The sequence below is a fragment of the Sus scrofa genome, chromosome 8 (genome assembly GCF_000003025.6).
Source record: "Sus scrofa isolate TJ Tabasco breed Duroc chromosome 8, Sscrofa11.1, whole genome shotgun sequence".
NCBI lineage: Eukaryota > Metazoa > Chordata > Mammalia > Artiodactyla > Suidae > Sus > Sus scrofa.
Genome location: NC_010450.4, coordinates 132,125,315 through 132,149,552, shown reverse-complemented (window position 1 = coordinate 132,149,552; position 24,238 = coordinate 132,125,315). Strand labels below are relative to the sequence as shown.

At 39.3% G+C, this 24,238-nt stretch overlaps 1 protein-coding gene across 1 annotated transcript in view; it reads left to right on the top strand.

Moving 5' to 3' along the window:
* PTPN13 (protein tyrosine phosphatase, non-receptor type 13) overlaps nucleotides 1–24,238 on the top strand; it is a 165,256-nt gene that overhangs the window by 50,873 nt on the left and 90,145 nt on the right. Inside the window, 3 exon segments of the mRNA XM_013979051.2 lie at nucleotides 4,386–4,949; nucleotides 18,714–18,809; nucleotides 19,195–19,288. Coding sequence (XP_013834505.2) covers nucleotides 4,386–4,949; nucleotides 18,714–18,809; nucleotides 19,195–19,288 — 754 coding nt within the window.

The following is a 24,238-nucleotide window of genomic DNA, read 5'->3' as shown; positions in this document are numbered from 1 at the left end:
GTACTTTTAATAAACATGAACTGAAATATTTTTACATTACTAATTTGCATAAAGATCACAAAAACCTAGCATTTATAACCAGTAGTTATCTAAGAGCTATCTTATTAGCAGCTAGTTTTAAGCTTCATATGGCTAGTGAGAAGATACGGCTCTTTTAGGATACGAGGGCTCATTAACATATTGCTAGTATGTACTAATGACCTAAAAGAGAATGATAATTTACCTGTTACAAATAGAATAGAATCATGAGACTTTTGGAAATTGATCTGTTTCAATAGTGATTTCAGGGTAGACTTCACTGCAGAAGCCATATTTAAAATAAAACCGTAAGGAGCTGTTTCTCAGGGCTGAGATGCTGTCTCCTGGGCTGAAGTTCTAATTTCACCCAAATAAAACTTAACTCTCAAAAAATATAAAAATAATAAAATAAAACTATAGAATAAGAAACAACGAATCATGAGAAGGTCTAGAATAGACCATTTAGGGCAGAGAAAATAGTATGTTCGTGGGCTCTAACACATAAGCGACCTTAACAAAGAAACGTATGTGGCCATCCCAAGGGGAGCAGAGATGAGACCAGAAAGGACTCAAGGGGAACACCCCCAAGGAGGCTCGGTTTGACTCAGAGTGCAACAGTGTGCCTTTGAGACTCGTTAAGCAGGGTGGTGCATCCTCGAATGTGTTTTTAGAAGATAGTTCTGGCTGCTGAGTGAGGATGGTCGGATAAGGAAAGAGAAGGAGGGAGGCCGTTGCAGTTGTCGAGTCAAGTGACGGTGTTGATCAGGAAAGAGTGCTGCCGGGGGAACTGACTAACGTATCTTTGAGCATGTGATAGCCAGCACTCTCTGATGCATTAGATCTAAGGAATAAGGAAGACGAAGATTTTAGGCGGGTGCCCATATTTCTGTTTTAAGCAATCGGTTAGCTCATGTGCCGCTTACTCAAGTTAGAAAGACTGGGGTAAAATAGACATCTCTGGGTGTGGGCGGCAGAAGATAGGTTTTAAGCAGTTTGAGGTGCTTCTGAGATATATTAGTAGAAGTTCCAATGGCTTCAGACTGGAACTCCCAGAAGAGGTCAGTGCCAAGAATATAAACTTTGGAGTTGTCAGTATGTAATAATATTTAAAGCCTTGTGGGTGTTTTTGTTTGTTTGTTTGTTTTTGTCTTTTTGTTGTTCTGTTGTTTTAGGGTCGCACCAGCGGCACATGGGTTTCCTAGACTTGGGATCCTTCGGAACTGTAACCACTGGCCTAGCCACAGCTGCAGCAATGTGGGATCCAAGCCCTTCTGCGACCCACACCACAGCTCACAGCAACACTGGATCCTTAACCCACTGAGCAGGGCCAGCGATCGAACCCTCGTCCTCATGGATGCTCGTCTGGTTCGTTGACCACTGAGCCACAGGGGAACTCCTTAAAGCCTTGTTAGTAGATGAAATTATATAAGGAAAGGGTGAAAGCATAGGGTTCTAAAACTGATAGCTGAGTTTCAGAGAGAGGAGGAAAAAGAAAAAACTTAGAATGAGCATCTAATGAAATAGGAGGAAACCAGGCTTGTAAAGAGAGGAAAGTGGTTCATGAGGGGATTGTCATCGCTGTTTGTTGCTGAGAGGTAAGTAAGATCTGGATACAGAAGTGTCCATTGGATTTGGGAGCGTGGATATCATAAGTGATACGTGATGAGAGTTGCCAATGTGTAGAGGAGAGTTGCAAGTTGACTAAAGTGAGTAGGATATTGAATGGGAAGTGAGACCTGGAGATAACTGTAGTTGGAGGGAAATGTGAAAACAGGGGAGAGATTTTGTTTAGTTTGGTTTTATTTTGGAGCTGTTAGAGCACATTTGTACGCTAATGGGAATGACTCAGTAGACATGGGGAATACTGAAGATGGAAGCAGAGGGCGGAAGTTAACCAAAGAAGGAAAATCTTCGATAAAGTACAAAGAGGGAAGAATTGAACACATTGAGAATTGGCCTGCAACTGGTAGGAAATTTCATTTTTTGAGACAATAAAGATTGCAGACACAGGTAGATGTGTAGATTAGTCATGGGAAAATGAGAAACTCTCTTTGGACCGTACTGTTTTCTTGGTGGACTGTGAGACAAGATTGTCGATAAAGAGAGGAGAGCGTTAAGGTAGGAAATTTGAAGAATGAGGAAAAGTGAAGCAGTTATTGTGGACAGTGAATGAACTTATTAACCCAGGATGTTGAGTGTCCTAAGTGGTTGACTCTGAATTTATGATGTTGCCACGCTACCCACTTGTTTGACTTGTTAGTAGTCAGGGTAGTAAAAGAGGTGGATTGTTGAGTTTATCTATGGTTATATGATCCTTAAATCCTTTTGATTATTGCTTTTTATCTATTCTATCAATTTTCTTTTTTTTTTTTTTTCCTTGTCTCTTTGCCTTTTTCTAGGGCCGCTCCCGTGGCATATGGAGGTTCCCAGGCTAGGGGTCTAATCGAGCTGTAGCCGCCGGCCTACCCAGAGCCACAGCAACATGGGATCCGAGCTGCGTCTGCGACCGCAGCTCACAGCAATGCCGGATCCTTAACCGACTGAGCAAGGGATCAGAACCTGCAACCTCATGGTTCCTAGTCGGATTCGTAAACCACTGTGCCACGATGGGAACTCCCTCTATTCTATCAATTTTCAAGACTATCTTTGCTCTCTGCATTTTGATATAATTAATGCCTCAATATGTGGTTTAGAATGTAATTCACCACTAAAATACTGTAACATAGGAATATATTTATCACTTTTAAATTATTTTATATTAAAGCTAACATCTGTGGCAATCTATGTCTAGATGTCGTGTGATATATTTCTCAATATTCTATAGATGATGTGCCCCAAAGATTGGTTATCCTTATTTGCATTCAGGTTCAGGGGAAGATCAGTTACAAGAAAAGCAGAACATTTGAGTCTAATTATCAAGCCTTTATGTGTTGCCATTCTGAAATTCAATTCATTTTTCTATGATTTTTAAAGTAAAATTTGTGGTCAGGGAATTAAAGCTTATAGTTGTTACCCCGAAGAGGCAGTTGGCTTCTTCAAATGAGGCAATAAGCTATTTATTATATGACGAAGGCTTTAGTCATTGTTTCGTATTGTATTCATAGCAAATAGGCTATCAAGGAGGGGTCACAGAAGGTCACCCAGGACGTCTTCAGTGTTTATGAGCTATTGGGTTAGTAACTCTATAAAGTATTTTCCTACATTTCTCTTTTTAATAGTGGCACCATATGCATGTGTGTTTTATTGTTGAATCTGTGGACTCCAAAAATTAATTTCTGGTTAGACATTTTTGCTCCGTCTCAATGCATTTATAGACTGCTACCTTTGAAAAAATTAGAATGGCTTACTGGTTTTAACTACATCAAGGACCAAAGCATAAATAAGGATGGGTACTTTTATTCTAGCTGACTAATATTGATACATTATGTTCAAGAGGAAAAACTATTTCAGTATATGATGGTCTGCCATGGAAAAACTAATTTTCTTACATAATTTAAACACAATCACAGTGTCTGGATTTCAAACACTATCAAATTTTCTGAAAACATATCTAATCATAATAAAACTTAGATACTTAAGAATTCCAAATACTGCAATCTTTTTCCCAACCAGTATATAGCAAGAATTCTTTGTTTCTTCTTTGAATATATTTATGTAAATGACCAGAAAATGGCAGGGCAGAAAATTGATGTAATGTATATTTGAATTATATCTTTAGAAGTTAAAGGAGTATCCTATATATTCTATTATTTCCCCAAATCATTTTATGAATAATGAATATTCTACCAAGCTGGATAGTATGAGAAATTTATATTTTTCTTTTTTTTTTTTTTTTTTTTTTTCTTTTTGTCTTTTGAGGGCCACACCCACAGCATATGGAGGTTTAATCAGAGCTGTAGCTGCTGGCCCACAGCCACAGCAATGCCAGATCCGAGCCACATCTGCAACCTACACTACAAGCTCTTGGCAATGCCGGATCCTCAACCCACTGAGTAAGGCCAGGGATTGAACCCAAAACCTCATGGTTCCTAGTCGGATTCGTTTCCACTGCACCACGGTGGGAACTCCAAATTTATCTATTTTTAAAAAACAAATAATTCATCTTTGAATATAAATCATGCTACTTTCAGAAGTAAATTCAATGTATTACTGATATCATTAGAGAAGATATATTGGACTATGAAAGTTATGCAATCATGGCATGTCTTTCCATGCCACTGTCATCACCACCACCACCTCGTCTCATCTCTGCTCTTCCATTTGGAGAATTAGGAAATTGCCACCGCTTTCACGGTCAGTAGTAAGGTTACATTCCAGTTAATTTTCTAAAAATTCTTTGCATACATGATAGATTCTTATCATTCCAGGAAGAAGCTCTCCTTCTGATGTGCTAGACACATACAAGTCTCCATTCCCTCATCAGACCTTTCTTAACAAAGGGCTTAGTAAATCTATGGGATTTCTGTCCATCAGAGACACACACGATGAGGACGATTATTTCAAGGACATGCCATCAGATAATAATTCTGGACATGAAGATTCCGAAAAGTCCTGCTCCCCTTTCCAGTTCAAAGCTAGTGGCCCCGAAAAGAAAGCTCTCCCCGGCCTGGATGTGCTCCCCAAGAAGAAGATTTGGGCTTCATCCATGGACTTGCTTTGCACAGCTGACAGGGACGTCCCCGGCGAGGCTGCCAGATACCGGCACTGTCTCCCCGAGGCAGTGACAGTGCGGACTTCAACTGCTCCTAGGAGAAAGGAGGCAAGATACTCAGATGGAAGCCTAGCCTTGGATATCTTTGGGCCTCAGAAAATGGACCCAATGTTTCACACACGAGAAGTGCCCACCTCCACGGCGATATCATGTGCTTTGGACCGAATCCGAGAAAGACAAAAGAAACTTCAGGTTCTGAGAGAAGCCATGAATGTAGAAGGTTAGTACTTTTGGGTATATTTGAGAGAGAATTGAACTGAAATATTTACAATTGTGTTTTGAAATAAAGAAGGGTTCTTAAACTATTCCACACGTCTTATTTCCACTGCCAAACCTTTGTACCCAGGTTAGGCTCTTATTTCTTTGTGAATTTCTGTTCTTCCTTCCACAGAAGTCCTAAGCAAAGTGTACTGCTTCCACAAGGTCAGCCCTACCAAACACCCCAGTCCAGCCACCTTATAGTCTCTCCGTATTTTAGGTAGCATGTTTTTAGATTGTAAGCTTCTCCAGGGCAGGAGCTGGGTTTTCTCCTTGTTTTTAATCCTTCATAGCATCATTTGTCATGCACTGTCTTGTGGGAGGCTTCTGTAAAGGACTGGTTCATGGAAAAGAGATGCAGTTAATCAAAACTCAGGGAGGCAGAATGGTTTGGTGATAGTGCAGTGGTTCCCAAAGATCTAAGATAGATAGATAGATAGATAGATAGATAGACAGACAGACAGACAGATTTAATCTGTATTTTTAAAATCATAGCATTTAGGTTTATAGATTAGAGTTAGACAGTCTAGGTTTGAATTATTTACTCCACTCAGTAGCTATATGAGCCTTACTTCAACAGTTGGGCTTAATCACTCCAAGTCTTTGACTCTGTGTAAAATGGGCTTAATAAAAATAAATTAATTGAGAGTTCCCTCGTGGCTCAGCAGGCTAAGGATCTGCATTTTCACTGCTATGGCTTGTGTCACTGCTGTGGCGTGGGTCAGTTCCCATGCCAGGAACCGCCACGTGCTATGGGAATGGCCAAACAAACAAAAATAAATTGAGTAATGAACGTAAAGTGCTTAGTGAGTCAAAAGCATTCCATTATTAGTATGGGAGCGTAAAGTAACTTTGTAAATGATCAATTTTTAATATTTTCAGGGGAAAGCTATGTTTCAAAAACACACAATTCATACACAAAGCACAGTATGTTGAATAGAATAAAATTATGTTCTAGACGTGGATACAGGCTATTTTTAGTAGAGATGGATGGAAGAGAAAGCAGAATACTGAGTTTTCAATCTAATCCTCTGCCTTTTTGAAGGTTAAAGTTTTGTAACTGCCCCTTGACTACTAGAGGACATAGCTGATTAAAGGGAGCTTTAAGGTGTTTCTGTTTCAGTGAGAGTAGTAACATATTCAAGGTCAAGTTCATTTTTAAGGTGGTTGTCCCAGTTGAACATTTTTGATTCATAGATTGCCTTTAAAGTACTCTGCTGAGATTTGTTTCGTTACTTAAGTTTTAAGCATAGTTCTGGAACTGAAAATACACTCCACATTGTGCTTCTTATGAATTAAATTTAGCATTTTTTTTCATTTCATGAATTGCACATTAGTAAGGAATTTGAAATTATGGAGGAAATTATTGAACACTTACTTGATATGGATTTATATCTATATGCTTTTTGTTTGCTTGCTTTTTAGGGTCATACCCGCGGCATATGGAAGTTCCCAGGCTAGGGGTCGAATGGAGCTGTAGCCGCTGGCCTACACCACAGCCACAGCCACAGCAATGCCAGATCCGAGCCTGTCTACGACCCACATCCAGCAATGCCGGATCCTTAACCAACTGAGCAAGGTTTGGTTTTGTTTTAGATAGTGTTTTGATGGAATTTACTATGATAGGACCTGTAAGATGGGTATCCTATACCTGATGAGATAAGGGAGTAAACTATCAAAAAGCAGTGGTTGGTATTGAGTGCTCTGATTTCTTTGGGAACAGAGTAAGAAAGGAACAAAAAAGACCCCAAGAAAGAAATGGTACTTGACGTTTAAAAATTATAAAAATTAAATTATTACTGTGATTATTAATACTTTACCTATCAAATAGTTATCTACATTCATAAAGCAGTAGGGGCGGGGAAGGAGGAAACAGTTTCTCTCATGGAAACTAGTTTTAATTTTTTTTGCTTTTTAGGGCTGCCCCCGCGGCATATGGAGGTTCCCAGGCTAGGAATTGAACCAGAACTGTAGCGGCCAGCCTACACCACAGCTCACAGCAACACTGGATCCTTAACCCACTGAGCGAGGCCAGGGATGGAACCTGTGTCCTCATGGATGCTAGTCACATTGGTTAACTGCTGAACCACGACAGGAACGCCTTAGTTTTAAAATTTGATGTCATTTCCTTCTTTTGCTTTATTCTTTTCATTTTACTCTTTTCCCCTCAGCCTAGGACTGTCCTGTTCTACTCTTGTCCTTTCTTCCTTGTTCCCAGTATTTTCCTTTCCACATCTCTACTCCATCTCGAGACCTGAGAAATAGTCTTCTAATGAGAGTATCTGTCGCCGTGTCACTTGTGGTGTAATTACTGCACACTCCCTGTCCATTCTCAGTGGATTGGCAGCACATTCCTGATTATGAGAGACTGACTTGGAACCAGTACTGTGAGTATAGTATGAACAGCACTCCACACCCTGGGTGGGGACCGTGAAGAGCTTTTTGCTTCCAGCAGTCAAAACTCCTCTGCATTCTGTGTAATTCTAGGAGGGACAGTGTGAAGAATGGATATAATTAAATTCTGCAAAAGTGACCATGGCTAAATATTACTTATTTGAGGAATTTAAGGTCAATCTACTTTATGTCTAAATTAAGTATTGTTTCCTTTCTTTCACTGCAGTGGCCTCTGGTCTAGGCTAGTTTGGCTGTTCGGTGACTGCTCTGTGACTACAGCTTAAGCCCTCTGTTGTGCAACTTAGAGTATGCAAACACTCAAGTATGTGAACCTGTTCTCATCATTGAGGCACCTTAATGTTTCATTTCCGTTCACATTCATTCCATCGAATTTGAAAGTACATGTATTTTTATAGTTACATTGCAGAAAAGTAAGAGAGTGGAGTCATAAATGTTGCCCTCCCTCCCATGGGATGCTCCTAATGACATTTTATGGAGGAAGGAATTAAAAAGAAAAAAACTTTTTTGTAAAATCCAAAACTGGTAAAGATGAACTAATCAGTTTTTATTTCTTCACCTAATTTCCCTTTGAATAGCAGCCCCCCAAAAAAAAATTTTTGTGATTTGGATCACTCCATGAACTAAAATAAGTCCCTTTGAGTTCTACAGAAGTGAATGTGGCTAAGTAGGGATTTTATGTGATATTGGTCAAATATCATATGTATTTAAGTATTGATGATTTGTTGTACTACTAAGCTGCATATGTTTTGTACCTCTGAGAAGCACTCTCTTGAGGGGTTTCAGCGTCTTATCCAGCAAGAATCAGGTGCCTATCATGTCTAGGACTGAAATTAACAAGGCTGATATTTTAGGTCTGCATTGGCCAATAGAACTTCTTCAATGGAGGAAATGCCCTGTCGCTACCAAGTCCACTCAGTAGTTACAAGACATGGGATTATTGATTACCTGCATTGTAGCTAGTGCAGCCAAGGAACTGAATATTTTATTTAAATTTACATAGCCGCGGGGAGTTCCCTCGTGGCTCAGCTGGTTAAGGATCTGGAGTCAAAACTGTGGTTCTGATTACAGCTGTGACATGTTCAATCCCTGGCCCGGGATTTTCTGCATGCCATAGGGTAGCCAAATTTATAGCCATATAGTACAGCTTTAGACCATTCTTATATAGACTTAGTCCAATATAAAATACCAGCGTTCACTGGAGGAAAGATTTAAGAAATATTTGAGAAGAGGTATGCAGTAAGTCATTTTTAGTTTAAAAACAGCTGAGAATAGGAGTTCCTGTCACTGCTCAGTAGTTGATGAATCCGACTATGAACCACAAGGTTGTGGGTTCGATCCCTGGCCTCACTCAGTGGGTTAAGGATCTGGCGTTGCCATGAGCTGTGGTGTAGGTCACAGATGTGGCTCAGATCCCGAGTTGCTGTGGCTGTGGTGTAGGCTGGCAGGTGTAGCTCCGATTAGACCCCTAGCCTGGGAACCTCCGTATGCCATGGGTGCAGCCCTAGAAAGACAAAAAGACAAAAAAAAAAAATAAAATAAAATAAAAACAGCTGAGAATAGATATTACTTTCCGATTTATCCAAGTAAAAAAAATGAAGTTGTATTTTTACACAGGAGAGTTAAAGGTGAAACCAAAACTAACTTTCCAGTGGAATTCCCTGGTGGCACAGTGGGTTAGGGATCCAGCATTATCACTGCTGTGGCTCAGGTCCCTGCTATGGCATGCATTTGATCCCTGGCCCAGAAACTTCTGCATGCTGCAAGGCAGGGCCAAAAAGGAAAAAAAAAAAAAATGTAATTTTCCAGTGTCCATAGTCATAGTAACATAATACTGATTTTGGAATTCACAGAAATCATAGGCTACTTTATCAGAAATTAGGGACCTAATTAAAGTCTAACTCATACATAGTTAACATAGACCCAGTATGACTTTGACATAGAAGCCTTCTGAAAAGCAAAGATTGGTATGTTCTAAGAAAGATTTAAAATGGATCTTACTGGTAACGCATATCGTAAGTTTTATTTTTTTATTATTTTAAAAAAATTTTTTATGATTATTTTTATTTCCACATTACATTTTTTTTCTGCTATACAGCATGATGACCCAGTTACACATACATGTATACATCCTTTTTTCTCACATTATCAGGCTCCATCATAAGTGACCATAGTTCCCAGTGCTACATAGCAGGATCTCATTGCTTATCCATTCAAAGGCAATAGTCTGCATCTGTTAATCCCAAGCTCCCACTCTCTCCCTTTCCCCCTTGGCAACCACAAGTCTATTCTCCAATTCCATAATTTTCTTTTCTGTGGAAAGGTTCATTTGTGCCACATGTTAGATTCCAGATATAAGTGATATCATATGGTATTTGTCTTTCTCTTTCTGACTTACTTCACTCAGGATGAGAGTCTGTATTTCCATGCTTGTTGCTGCAAATGGCATTATTTCATTCTTTTTTATGGCTGAGTAGTATTCCATTGTGTATATGTACCACATCTTCCTAATCCAATTGTCTGTTGATGGTCATTTGGGTTGTTTCCATGTCTTGGCTATTGTGAACAGTGCTGTAATGAACATGCGAGTGCATGTGTCTTCTTTAAGGAAAGTTTTGTCTGGATAGATGCCCAAGAGTGGGATTGCTCTATGTATAGATTTCTAAGGTACCTCCATACTGTTTTCCTTAGCGGTTGTACCAGCTTACATTCCCACCAACAGTGCAGGAGGATTCCCTTTTCTCCACACTCCCTCCAGCACTTGTTATCTGACTGGTGTGAGGTGGTATTTCGTGATAGTTTTGATTTGCATTTCTCTAATAATCAAGGATGTTGAGCGTTTTTTCATGTGCTTGTTGGCCATCTGTATATCTTCCTTGGAGAAATGTCTCTTCAGGTCTTTTGCCCATTTTTCCATTGGGTTGTGGGCTTTTTTGCTGTTGAATTGTATAAGTTGTTTGTATATTTTAGAGATTAAGCCCTTGTCAGTTGCATCATTTGAAACGATTTTTTTCCCATTCTGTAAGTTGTCTTTTTGGTTTCCTTTGCTGTGCAAAAGCTTGTCCGTTTGATTAGGTCCCATTGGTCTATTTTTGCTTTTATTTCTGTGGCTTTGGGAGACTGATCTGAGAAAACATTTGTAAGGTTGATGTCAGAGAATGTTTTGCCTATGTCCCTTCCAGGAGTTTGATGGTGTCTTGTCTTAGGTTTAAGTCCTTCAGCCATTTGGAGTTTATTTTTGTGCATGGTGTGAGGCTGTGTTCTAGTTTCATGGATTTGCATGCAGCTGTCCAGGTTTCCTAGCAATACTTGCTGAAAAGACTGTCATTTTCCCATTTTATGTTCTTGCCTCCTTTGTCAAAGATTAACTGACGATAGGTGGGTCTGGGTTTATTTCTGGGTGCTCTATTCTGTTTCATTGATTTGTATGTCTGTTTTGGTACCAGTCCCACACTGTCTTGATGACTGTGGCTTTGTAATATTGCCTGAAGTCTTGGAGAGTTATGCCTCCAACTTGGTTTTTGTTCCTCAGAATTGCTTTGGCAATCCTGGGTCTTTTGTGGTTCCATATACATTTTTGGATTGTTTGTTCTAGTTCTGTGAAAAATGTCATGGGGAATTTGATAGGGATTGCATTGAATCTGTAGATTGCTTTACCAAAGTGGGTATAAAGGGAACATACCTTAACATAATCAAAGCCATTTATGACAAACCCACAGCAAATATAATACTCAGTGGAGAAAAACTGAAAGCCTTCCCACTAAAATCTGGAACAAGACAAGGATGCCCACTCTCACTACTGTTATTCAACATAGTGCTGGACGTCTTAGCCACAGCAATCAGACAAACAAAAGAAATAAAAGGCATCCAAATAGGAAGAGAAGAGGTAAAATTGTCACTGTATGCAGATGACATGATACTATATATAGAAAACCCCAAGGACTCAACCCAAAAACTACTTGAACGGATCACCAAATTCAGCAAAGTAGCAGAATATAAGATTAACATTCAGAAATCAGTCACATTTCTGTATACTAATAATGAAATATTAGAAAAGGAATACAAAAATACAATACCTTTTAAAATTGCGCCCCGAAAAATCAGATACCTGGGAATACACCTGACCAAGGAGGTAAGAGACTTATATGCTGAGAACTCTAAACCATGAATCAAGGAGATTAAAGAAGATGTAAAGAAATGGAAAGATATTCCATGCTCCTGGGTTGGAAAAGTTAATACTGTAAAAATGGCCGTACTATCCAAAGCATATCATAAGTTTTAAGATCTAGCAGTTTTAATCTTCAGAATATTTCTTCTTTCCATCCTCGTCTCTCAGTTCCTTCTGTTGCCCGCGGACTGTGGAAATAGCTTCCTAAGTTGATCTCTCAGCTACAGTTTGTCCTCCTTTTCCCTGCCATGCAAATTTGAATATATTTCCTCTGCCTTCAGCTGTTTAATACCTTTTTATCAGCTGAGCAGGATAAAATTCAGGCCCCTCGGATCATGGTGTTTAAGCCTTTCGGTTATTGTATCTCCCATCCTTTCGCACTTCCCATCTGACCTGTCACGCCAACACCGTGTGTGTTCATGCTCCCCCACGCCCTTCCCTTTCCCTTCCACGCTCCTTTTCTCTGTGCAGGCCATTTCTTATTTCCACGCTTTTATTTACGCAGCTTTCTGCCTTAGACCATCCAAGCTTTGCCTCATCCCCCATGTCCGCATGGTGGTCTGTATTTTTCATTGGGATTTTTTGAGACGCTGGCTTCTCTTCTTGTAGATAATCAGATAGTGGCCTGGTCTAACTCATAGCTATATCCTTAGCACCTACCACTATGACTGACATATAATAGCTACTCAATAAGTGTTTATGAATCTAAACTGAATATTACAACATGGCTATTAATATTAACTGCTTAGTATAGTCGTGCTGTGTCTCTGATGAAGTATACTATACAGTGAGGAGAAATCCCACCTCCTCCTTCCTCTAAGAGAAAATTACGTATTTATCAGTCACAGCCTGACCAACCAAGAGCAAATGTCGTCAGTTTCCTCTCGAACGCTGTACTGTTTGAAAGTTTTAGAAGGGGCAGTTGACGTCATAACAACAAAGGGTTCTGAAGGATGCTAGAAGAGTGGCGCCCGGGGCCAGATTTGTGACTGCTTCATTACACAAGACCCTTACAGAGGGACGTTCACTCTTGCTGCAGTTCCTACTCTGTACAAATTTTGCTCCTACAAAGTGAGTCATAGTTCACAGAGTATTTCTCCCTATAGCCTTCCTCATCGACACAGATTTATACCTGCATGAGTTCTTTTCCTCCGGGTTAAAAATGTTTTTGATCACATCTGACTCTCAAAGGATTTTAGTATAATGTTCCATTCATGTATCAGGCAGCATGTGCATACAGTGGAAGAATATACAATCTCTAATCTCTAGAACTTAACACCCCCCAAAAAAGAAAGCCAAGGGAAAAACACTTCATACACGAATATGTAATGTTAGTACTTTGTTTCTCTGCTTTATTTGAAGATTGAAATATTTTGTGTAGGGCCCATAATTATAAAAATGCAGAGTTTAAAAAAAAACTTGTGATTCTGAGCTACAAAACCAGTCATTTTCGTGCACTTCTTTTTGAAAGTTTTATCTGTAATTTGGGTCATGAATTAAAAGTCAAGAAATGCCAGCTGAAAGTGGTTATTTAATTCCTGATGTTGTAACTGCCTAAGTTTCAGTTTCTCCATGTTACTTGTCTGAGCTTGAATATGTGTCATTTGTAAATGATGTGGTTAGATTACAGTTTGTTCTGGCTTAAATTCATTTTAATGTGAAGATTGTAGATTCGAACATTTCATCTAAATTAGCTTTATGTAAACTCAGAATGTCATGCAAGTCTCCATAATCCCTGTGCCTTAAAAGTATAGTGTTCATGGAAGTTCTCTTGTGGCACAGAGGGCTCCAGCATTGCCACAGCTGTAGCGCAGGCCACAACTGCAGTGCAGGTTCAGTGCCTGGCCTGGAAACATCCACGTGCCACGCCTGCAGGCCGAAAAAAAAAAAAAATATATATATATATATATACATATATATATATATGTGTATGTATATATATATATAGTGTGTGTGTGTGTATATATAGTGTGTGTGTGTGTATATATATAGAGTTCATGACCACATATCACAGCTTTGTGTGTTAAAAGTATTCAGTGGTTAAGTCTTGGTGGACATTGTACTTATGAGTTTTCAAGAATTTATGACAAACACTAGCCTGTTGAAAAGCTGCTTTTTAGTGTTGCTATAAAAGTGGAGTCAGTACCCTGTTAGAGTTGGATTGAATTTTGTTTAGAAGATCAGATTACAGTTAAGGATAATAAATATACCTTGTGTTCTGACCAAAAAAATAGTACACTCTTAATCATGGTAAAATAATACTAGAAATTAAAAGATACCTTTAATTGTCAGCATATGTATGAGTACAGAATCTCTATAATTAGACTTCTATCCAGATGTCAATTCTTGAAACATTAGTCATTCTTCTTCTAGCCGTTCTGGCCATCTTCTCGTTCTCTCACCACTGTTCTGCAAAATGTTTTGGGGAGACTGTATTCCTGTGTGCTTTATGTGTTTAGACACATAGACTCATGTGCTCAATTTGGTTCTGCTTTTTTTGGTGACACGTATTCAGGCTAATTTTACTCTCCCATTTTTTCTTTTGCACTCATTACTGTTTCTATGCTAAAATTGTTAACTACAACTTCATTTTCCATGAAATGGAAACTGCTTATAGGAAACTACTTTCTGAAAACTACTTGTTGGAAGTCGAAGCGAAGGAAACCATCTAGTGAAATGACGAATAATCACGATCCTAAATGAACTCTCATACATTGATTTATACAATGTAGGTTGAATTTCAGTATTTACTAGCTGAGAAAAGAAAATTTCAAAGCCACAAATTAGATACTGAGTCTGATTTTTTCCCACAGGAAGCAAATAAATTCAGTTTTCTAGTTGTAGTGGGGACAGTTTAAAATATTACTATTGCAGTTTTAACACTGCAGTGGAAGTGGTCTCGTGTATTTTATAAAATGTGTTATGAGTATTCTTAATAGGTCCATTACACATGATACAAGAATTCTGGCACTCAGAAAACGTTGTCATATTCTATAAATACTTAGAAGCATCTCTGGGTTTTTTGTTTTGTAAATCTGACCCTTTTTTTTTTTTTTCTGGTCTTTTTAGAGCCACACCATTGGCATATGAACGTTCTCAGCCTAGGGGTCAAATCAAAGCTATAGACGCTGTCCTGCACCAAAGCCACAGCAATGCTGGATTTGAGCCGCATCTGCGACCTACACCTCAGCTCATAGCAACACCGGAGCCTTAACCCACTGAGCGAGGCCAGGGATCGAACCTGCGTCCTCATGGATGCCAGTCAGATTCATTTCCTCTGAGCCCCTACTTGAACACCTAAAAGTCTGACACTTTCTATTTAAAATAGTCATTAGGGTTTGTCGATGCTGGGAGATGAGTATATATAAGGACTTAGTGTACTTGCATTTTCATGTCTATTTAGAAGGTTTCATAGTAAAAAGTTGTGTATTTTTTTTAATCATCAAATTAATACCGCATTCCTGAATTCTGGACCCAATCTAAAGTGGTAATATTGTACATTTAAATATAGATAGAAAATGTATCTATGTTACCTGGATCTTCCCCCAAAAAAGTTGTTAATAATGGTAGAATACCTTGTAGAAAATTAGAGATTTCCTTCCTTTTGTAGACCAGGACAAAAAAAGACACTATCTAGTTGGTGTCTGCTGAGTGCCTTTCATGTAGGTCATCTCGGAGGCCAAGAAGTCTTTCTACCCAGATGATCTGTCAGCATGAAGAATGTGCCTCTCCGTATGCTCCAGCGCAGATGCTCCTGATAAAGGACATGTAATTTTATAATAATTTCTGAAAATGTTACATTATTATTTAATTCAGAAATAGAAAGCTTACAAGGGCTAACCAACCTTTCTTATAAGCACCACTGAGTAGTACATTTTGGCTGAGAACTTTCATTTGATTAAAACCGTCTTATGTGCATGACTGAGTAGTAAATATCGCCTGGGAACTTTAACCTGGTATTATCTGCCATGGCGTTACATGAAAGGACCATAGCTAACAACATTTTATTTTATTTATTTTATTTATTTATTTATTTTTTGTCTTTTTGCCTTTTCTAGGGCCCCTCCCACAGCATATGGAGGTTCCCAGGCTAGGGGTCGAATTGGAGCCGTAGCCACCAGCCTACACCAGAGACACAGCAACGCGGGATCCGAGCCTGCGTCTGCAACCTACACCACAGCTCACGGCAACGCTGGATCCTTAACCCACTGAGCAAGGCCAGGGACCGAACCCGCAACCTCACGATTCCCAGTCACATTCGTTAACCACTGAGCCGCAATGGGAACTCCTTATGGTTATATTTTTAAAAGGGGTTTGTCAAGGTGACATTCATTTGTCTTACAGAGGAACCCACAGATTGAAAAACGTTTACTAGGGTTGTCAGAGTAAAGGAAACAAGGGGGAAAAGGATACAAGGACAAGCAGACGACGGAGAATATGGACCTCTGAAATAATATAAGAATTATAAAGCACCATAACGGACTGGAAATTTTAAAAAGTTATTTATGCTCTTAAAGCCACTTTGTGGAACTAGTTATGAAACGGTTCATTTCATCTGGAGCATGAAACTGTTACTGCCTGGCATAACATCCAAGTAACCAAAGTTCTCTGTCTAATGAGTACGTTTATTGCCACATCCCAATTTTCTTTGTGAGATAACACCATATAACCCCATATCGCCTCTGTACATTTGAGTCTTCTCCTTGGCCTAGTTGCTTTTACTGCCTTGTAGGTTACAAAGCCAGGTTTGTCGTTTGATCAAGTTACCTTGGGAAAATCCCTCAAAACTGCAGCATGGAGGGTGTATGAATAAAACAAAAAGTTCTTCGGGATCACTTGAAAATATCAGTTCTTACATAGCCGTTTATCTATGTTCATTAAATTTAAGTAATATTAAGTAAAACTGCTGGACAAAAAGAGGAATCTTCTGTATTATGCCTCCTTCTCCAAGTAAACCTTTCCTCTCCATTGAGTTCACGGCCAGTCCTTTATCTTTCCACACTTCCTGCCATGGTGCCTATCTTTTGCCTTAGCCCATCATGTCCATCCAGGTTCTCCAAGCCTGGTTTCTGTGGTGCTATTTCACTATTTCTTCATTCTTCTCTCTCTCTCTCTTTTTTTTTTTTTAGGTCCACTCCTGTGGCATATGGAAGTTCACAGGCTAAAGGTCAAAGGGGAGCTGCAGCTGCTGGCCTACCAGCCCATCAACATAGGATCCGAGTCACATCTGTGAACTACACACAGCTCGTGGCAACACTGGATCTTAACCCACTGAGCAAGGCCAGGGATCAAACCCACGTCCTCATGGATACTGGTGGGGTTTATCATTACCACTTGAGCCACAATGGGAATTTCTTCATTCATCTCTTTTCTCTCAACAATCTCTATTAAACACCTTCTAGCGCAAGGGAATAATTCATTTAGTGAAGTACCTGTCCTCAAGTTGGCAAATCAGTAAAAAGAAACCCTCACATACCCTGGTTATCTGCTAACCATACATCCCATGCCAGTCCTCGGTTCTAAGAATTTTCCATAGTCTGCTTTCTCTAATGCCAAGAAAAAAGCCACAAAACCATTATAGAAGTTTCCAATAAAATTCATGCATTCTAGCCTAATCAAAACTCTTAAAGGCTACATAAAAGCTTGCATGGGCTTTTTTTGCTGACTCTTACCACATTCTTCACAAGAAGAGTAAAGAGAATTTCTTTACTCTTCTTGGGAGGCGATACACTTTTTATTACCGGAAGTAAGGCAACTTTCTGATATCAGTATCTTGGGACTCCCTCTGTATTTTCACACTTTGCTTTGTTCATCATTCCTTTCTTGTAAGGAAAAAGAAAAAGGATTCAGAGGTAAAGAGGAACAGCAATGCTACCTGGGAGAATATCATTCAGGAAAGAATCTCTTTATATACTCTTGGTTATCTGTAGATTCAGTATAACACGAGTACAGAATTGGGGGAAGTGGTTGGCGATGATGCTGTGGAACAAAGGTCTTACCAGGAGTGGGTTTTTGGAAATTCTGTTTCAGTGTTTATGTATCCATGTGTTTTGAAGGGTGGGAGGGAGAGAGCTGTCCTTCTCATTTGATTCTAACAAGCAAGAACATATGACTCCACAACATGAAGAGCCACCGCTATAAATGTATTCAGGGACCAGCTTATGAAAGTCTGTGAATACTAAGCTAAGGAGTGTCTAAACTGTATCTTGAAAACTCAAGTTTGCAGAAGTTTAAGAAATACAGCAATATGCGCAGATTTCCATTTCCTGAAAGATTCTCTGTAATGTGAATTATGACGCTAGCAAGCCTGCACGAAGGGGAATCTAGGACACATGCAGTAGTCCAGACATGAGATGAAGAGTCCGCTATGATAGCGATCATGAGTTTGAAGAAGAGGGGGGGAGTCAGAAACGCTCAAGGTAGACCTCAGATTTTAGTGGGGTTCTGCCCCATCACACAGCACACACAGGGCAACCCTCCGCCCCCACTCCCAGTGTTTACTCATCTCATTCTGGTGGGACTACATGTCCACCTTAGGTGTTTTGTGCTTCTGCATTTTAAGTTGAGTTTGGGCTTGCGTCTTTGAATTTCCTGTCCCTCACACAGAGAATGATGTTTATATAGCATCCACTCTGTTCTAAGAGCTTTGCTTAGATAATTTCATTTAATGCTCACAACAGCCTGTGAGATGCACACAGTTAGCGTACCCTCTCTTCAGCTGAAGAAGCTGAGTCACAGCAAGGCTGCAGTCCTGCACCCCGCAGGTAGGGGAGCTGAGATTCAAACCCAAGCAATCTGGCTCCAGAGTCCTGGCTCTTAACCAATACGCCAAACCACCTGAAAATTGAAGTCGCATTTTTGAACACCAGCTGGCAATTAGTGAATGTAAAGCAGTATATAAAATGTTCTAGTCTCGCAAGAATAAATGTAGTACTTTGATTTTTTTAAACTGTCATTACGAATATAAAATAACCTGTTAACAGTCAGGATGTTCTGAAGCCCTGGCACTGAACTTCTGTGACCAGATAGTAACTTTTGATTTCCAGGAGCATAATGTTCTAGTCTCACAAGAATAAATGTAGTGCTTTATTTGGTTTGTGTGGCTTGTGAGTTTGCTTTCTCATGTTTTTATTTTAATCCTTTTAGAACCGGTCCGAAGATACAAAACTTCCCACAGTGATATCTTCAGTACCTCCAGTGAAAGTCCATCTATTGTTTCCTCTGAATCAGACTTCAGACAAGGTGAGAGGCATCTGAACAAAATCTTAAGAAACCGTGATTGTTCGTCTCTTTCAGTAGTGTTGCAAATAAGGTGTCGAAAGAATCGTTCCTTACAGAATTTTAAAATTATAAAAAGCTGCCAGTTACTCATTTTAGTAGTATTCTGAGAGCTTGATAGCAGTTTCATCAAATAGCAGTGTGGTCATTTTCATGGTAGAGGCAACAATTCATTGTTTTCAAAAATAACATGATTCACCTCTAAAGACTTTAATGATTTATGTCAATAATTTGGTTACATGAATATGATTTGCAAAAATTATCTTATGTGTCTGCTAAATGCTTGAGTTTTAAATAAGATTACTCACATTTTAATCCCTTGCGCTGTCCCTTTTTCATTCACAATCAGTGAGAAAAAGTGAAGCTTCCAAGAGATTCGAGTCCAACAGTGGTCTCCCAGGGGTGGAGGAAACCTCAGGTCAGGGCCAGTCACAGAGACCAAGGTATGGAACGTGGAAAATGGTATCATATTTCCAGTGGTGGGTGTCCTTCCTCTTTGTTGGAGTCACGAAAAAAACTCCATTCTCTTTCCTCTATCATCTCCATTTTCCTCTTCCTTTCCTTTTTAAAGCTCTTGCATTCATTCAATTATGCAAAAGATGTTATAGTTTGAGCTATTGGAATCTTTTAAAATTAGAAATGGCCCTGATTATTGATAGCTTGTGCTTGATTTTTTTAAATTTCATTTTATTTTATTTTTGCTTTTTAGGGCCACACCCATGGCATATGAAAGTTCCCAGCCTAGGAGTCAAATTGGAGCCACAGTTGCTGGCCTACACCACAGCCACAGCAACGTGGGATCCAAGCCAAGTCTGCGACCTACACCATAGCTCGAAGCAACGCCAGATCCCTGACCCACTGAGCAAAGCCAGGGATCGAACCTGCATCCTCATGGATCCTAGTCTGATTCATTTCCGCTGAGCCAGGAAGGGAACTCCTGTGCTTGATTTTTTTAAACTGTCAGTATAAATATAAAATAACTTGTTAACAGGATGTTCTGAAGCCCTGGCATTAAACATCTATGACCAGATAGTAACTTTTGATTTCCAGGAGCATAATGTTTCTTTCAAAAGGTTGAATGGGTTCAACAAGCAGGCTTTCAGTGAGTATTGTTTGTGGAAGGAATAACTGGTAGATTACTCCTAAGTCACCTATTATATAAAAAGTTAATTTTTCACTACATCTTTCCTGGCTTAAAAGAAGTTACCTTGATTTTTTTTTTTTTTTTTTTAAGCCCAATGTGGGCTGTTTAGAGTTTATTTTCTTATCGAAATACTCAGCCTTCCTATGAGGTGCTGGGTGTTATTCTTGTGCTAGGGTTAGGAGGGTGGTATTATAGCTGTGGCTTGACTTTGAACTGAAAAGTGTCAAATCAGTAGTGAATATACCGATGTGTATCTTTTTCATGTTTGTACAGGTACCTTCTGTGAACAAAAACATGTTGTTAATGTTAAACATTAATTTGAAAATGCAATGTGATGTTAGAGAACCAGAGACTGCTTCAGAATTTACTCGCGAACTGCAGGAATCCCCCCCCCCCCCGTTTTTTAAACAGCCTCACCTGGAGCACATGGACGTTCCCCCGCCAGGGACTGACTCCAAGCTACAGCTGTGGCACCGCAGGCTCCTTTAACCCACTGCACCGGGCTAGGGACAGAACCGACACCTCTTCAACTACCCGAGCCACTGCATTCGGATTCTTAACCCACCTGCCACAGCAGGAACTCCCTACAGGAATCCTTTTAAATTTGATTATCTCAGTTCACTTAATTCAAATGCCACTATGTACAAAAGAATCATTTGGAGATTAACAAAAACTTGCCTCACAGCTGATTAACTCTGGCAGCCACTTTTGAACACCCATAAACTGTTAGTAGATCAGGTAACCCTGGCCATGTGATCACGACAGATGGTTTATCCAGGGTTTAGACTCCAAGTAGTTAAATACATTGCACTGAAATTATTTCGTAATGTTCCAGTTTTTAATTAAATTTATATGTCTTTTTCTTCTCTCTAGTTCCTTTTAAAATAGTCCATGGTACTTTCTTTGAGGAAAGCTCCAGTAAATAGTCATTTGTCTAAACTAAATGTTTTCTTTGCATAATAGTATTTTATATTATCTGACCCTATTATGTAATAGTAATGACCCTGTTTTGCTAATTTTGACCATAGAAGTAAGAGACAAAGACAGGGCTATACTTGACTTTACATAGGTCTGTTAAAGAAACAAAACTGTTCGGGGATGACCAGCAGTAAGAAGCAAATGTTGAACGGCCTTAGGCTCTGTGTCGAATTGCAGAAGTTATTCTTCTCCGAATATGTAATTTGGAGAAAACCTGTAAATAGTTCATACGGATGTCCTTTTAGCTTAGTCCAGAGCAGGAGTAGAGATAACAGATGGAAGAATTATTGCGACTGGCCATTAAAACTGATTGATTTTATAGTGAGTTTGCTAGTTATTTTAAAAACCGTATTTCTCCAAACCAAAGTAAATCATTGTCTTATTTCAATTTTATTGATAAAGTACTTTAAAAATGTCAGCATTATAATAGAACCTTAGTTTTGATTATTTCCAAGTTTATTTTAGGAAACTTGGCTCAACACGTTGTGATTTAGTAATAAACCACCTTTTGTTTCACACCTTAAGAGGTAAAAAAAATACAGCATGGTGTTCATAACATCTTCACTAGATAAAAGTATAGGAAAGAACATATTTCAAGGAGAAGTAGATTGCTGGGTCTGTGTATTTATTACATTTAACGTAAGACGCTAAACTCTACTTCTTTTAAACTATCACCTCTTCTTTCTGCCCAAGGAAAAGCACATTAACTAAAGTGTTGTCTAAATTCCTTATTCAAGGAGTTCCAACCCAGCTAGTATCCATGGGAACTCGAGTTTGATCCCTGGCCTTGCTCAGTGGGTTAAAGATCTGGCATTGCCATGGGCTGTGGTGTGGGTCTCAGATGCAGCTGGGATCCAGTGTGGCTGCAGCGTAGGATCCATTTGACCCCTACCCTGGGGACTTCCATGTGCTACCGGTGCAGCCCTGAAAAGACAATAAATTAGTTATTAATTAACTAATTCCTTATTCAAGTGCAGAGTTTTCTGAATGTGTGCACAGGCTTCTGATAGCATCCTTAACATGCCGGTACACAAGCAAGAGGGTCTGTTTGTTCTTTAAGTAAGGTACTTATGAGGTCTATAAATAGTTCTGCATTTAGACATATCGCATGCTTTATAAAAATTTCCATCCCCTTTAGCTAAAATGAAATGGAAAAACAGATCCAGACAGTGCTATTGACTTGTATCATAGTGGGTGGGGGGAGATTAACAGGAAATTATGAGTCAGATCCAGCAGAATGAGTAATTTTTGGATTTTGAGCTATCAAAAGTGTCTTTCAGTGACCAAAAAAGATATTCAAAGCTGTTTTCCAAAGAGCATCTCTAAGGTTTTTTTGTGTTAACTTTTGAAGTACAATTTATACGCAATTTCAATTCCCACTGTTTCTGTGCCTGCTTGATGAGGCAACCTTTTTTTTCCTCACTCAAAAGAACCTATTTATTTATTCCTAAATCATCTAGATTTTTATAAGTTTTGTTCATTAGTTTGTTTTCGTGTTTTTTGTCTCACAAACTTTTCAGTCTTAATAGGAACTTCTACCAGATATAGTATTGGGACAGATAAAATGATGATAAGTCATTTTTGCTACCTGTTTGTAGCTCCAGCATAAAATACTTTGAGGAGTTCCCTGGTGGCACAGGGGGTAAAGGATCCAGTGTTGTCACTGCTATGGCTCAGATCGCTGCTGTGGCATGGCCTTGATCCCTGGCCTGGGAACTTCTGCATGCCATAGGTATGGCCAAAATAAATAAATAAATAAATAATAAACATAATTTAAGGAGGAAAGCTAATATATTTGATGAAAATGACAGATGTGAGTTAAAATGCATAGTTTCAAATTCTTATCACTCTCCTTGACCCCAGTTAAATGTGAGTGATCCATAAAATTATGTTCAGTCATTTGCTCAACAAATGGTTACTGAAAACCTGCCATGTACTGGGTGCTTCTAGGTACTAGAGATACAGTCATTAGCAAGACCCTCAAGGGAATTTCTAGGGCTGAGGGACAGTGACTAAAAGGCTAAAAAATAAAAGTACATCATGCACCATCAGACAGTGATGGGGCTTTTGAAAGAATGGGAAGCCATCGGATGGTTGAAAGCATAGAGAGCCCTGATCTAGTTTACGCTTTAATGGGATTACTCTGGTGTGTTCTGAGAAGAACAGATTGCAGCAGTAAAACACCAGTTAGGAGACAGTCATGGTACTCCACTGGAGACACGTGCAGCACAGACTAGATTGCTCGTGATAGACAAGCGTTAGATATAAATATCTTCAAGGTTGTGCCTTCAGGACTTGCTTCTCATTCATATGTGGGATTTATTTTATTTTATTATTTTTTAATAGTTATTTCTCCAATACAATTTTTTTTTCTACTGTACAGCATGGTGACCCAGTTACACATACATGTACACATTCTATTTTCACACATTATCAGGCTCCATTATAAGTGACTAGACATAGTTCCCAGTGCTACATAGCAGGATCTCGTTGCTAATTCATTCCAAAGGCAATAGTTTGTATCTACGAACCCCAAGCTCCCCAACCACCCCACTCACTCCCCCTCCCCCTCCCCTTTGGCAAACACAAGTCTGTTCTCTATGTCCATGAGTTTCTTTTCTGTGGGAAGGTTCATTGTGCCTTATATTAGATTCCAGATATAAGTGATACATATGGTATTTGTCTTCCTCTTTCTGACTTACTTCACTTAGTATGAGAGTCTCTAGTTCCATGCATATTGCTGCAAATGGCATTATTTTGTTCTTTTTTATGGCTGAGTAGTATTCCATTGTGTATATATACCACATCTTCCTAACCCATTCGTCTATCAATGGACATTTGGGTTGTTTCCATATCTTGGCTATTGTAACAGAGCCGCAGTGAATATGTGGGTGCATGTGTCTTTTTTAAGGAAAGTTTTGTCTGGATATATGCCCAAGAGTGGGATTGCTGGGTCATATGGTAGTTCTATGTATAGATTTCTAAGGTACCTCCATACTGTTCTCCATACAGCTTACATTCCCACCAACAGTGCAGGAGGGTTCCTTTTTCTACACACCTCTCCAGCATTTGTTACTTGTGGACTTATTAATGATGGCCATTCTGACTGGTGTGAGGTGGTATCTCGTGGTAGTTTTGATCATATGTGGGATTTTAAGAAAGAGGAATGAAGAATGACTCCAAGTTATATCCTAAGCAACTCGTGAATGATTGAGGAAGGGTTGCGCTTAAGGAACACATATCAAGAATTTGGTTTTGACAAGTTAGGCTA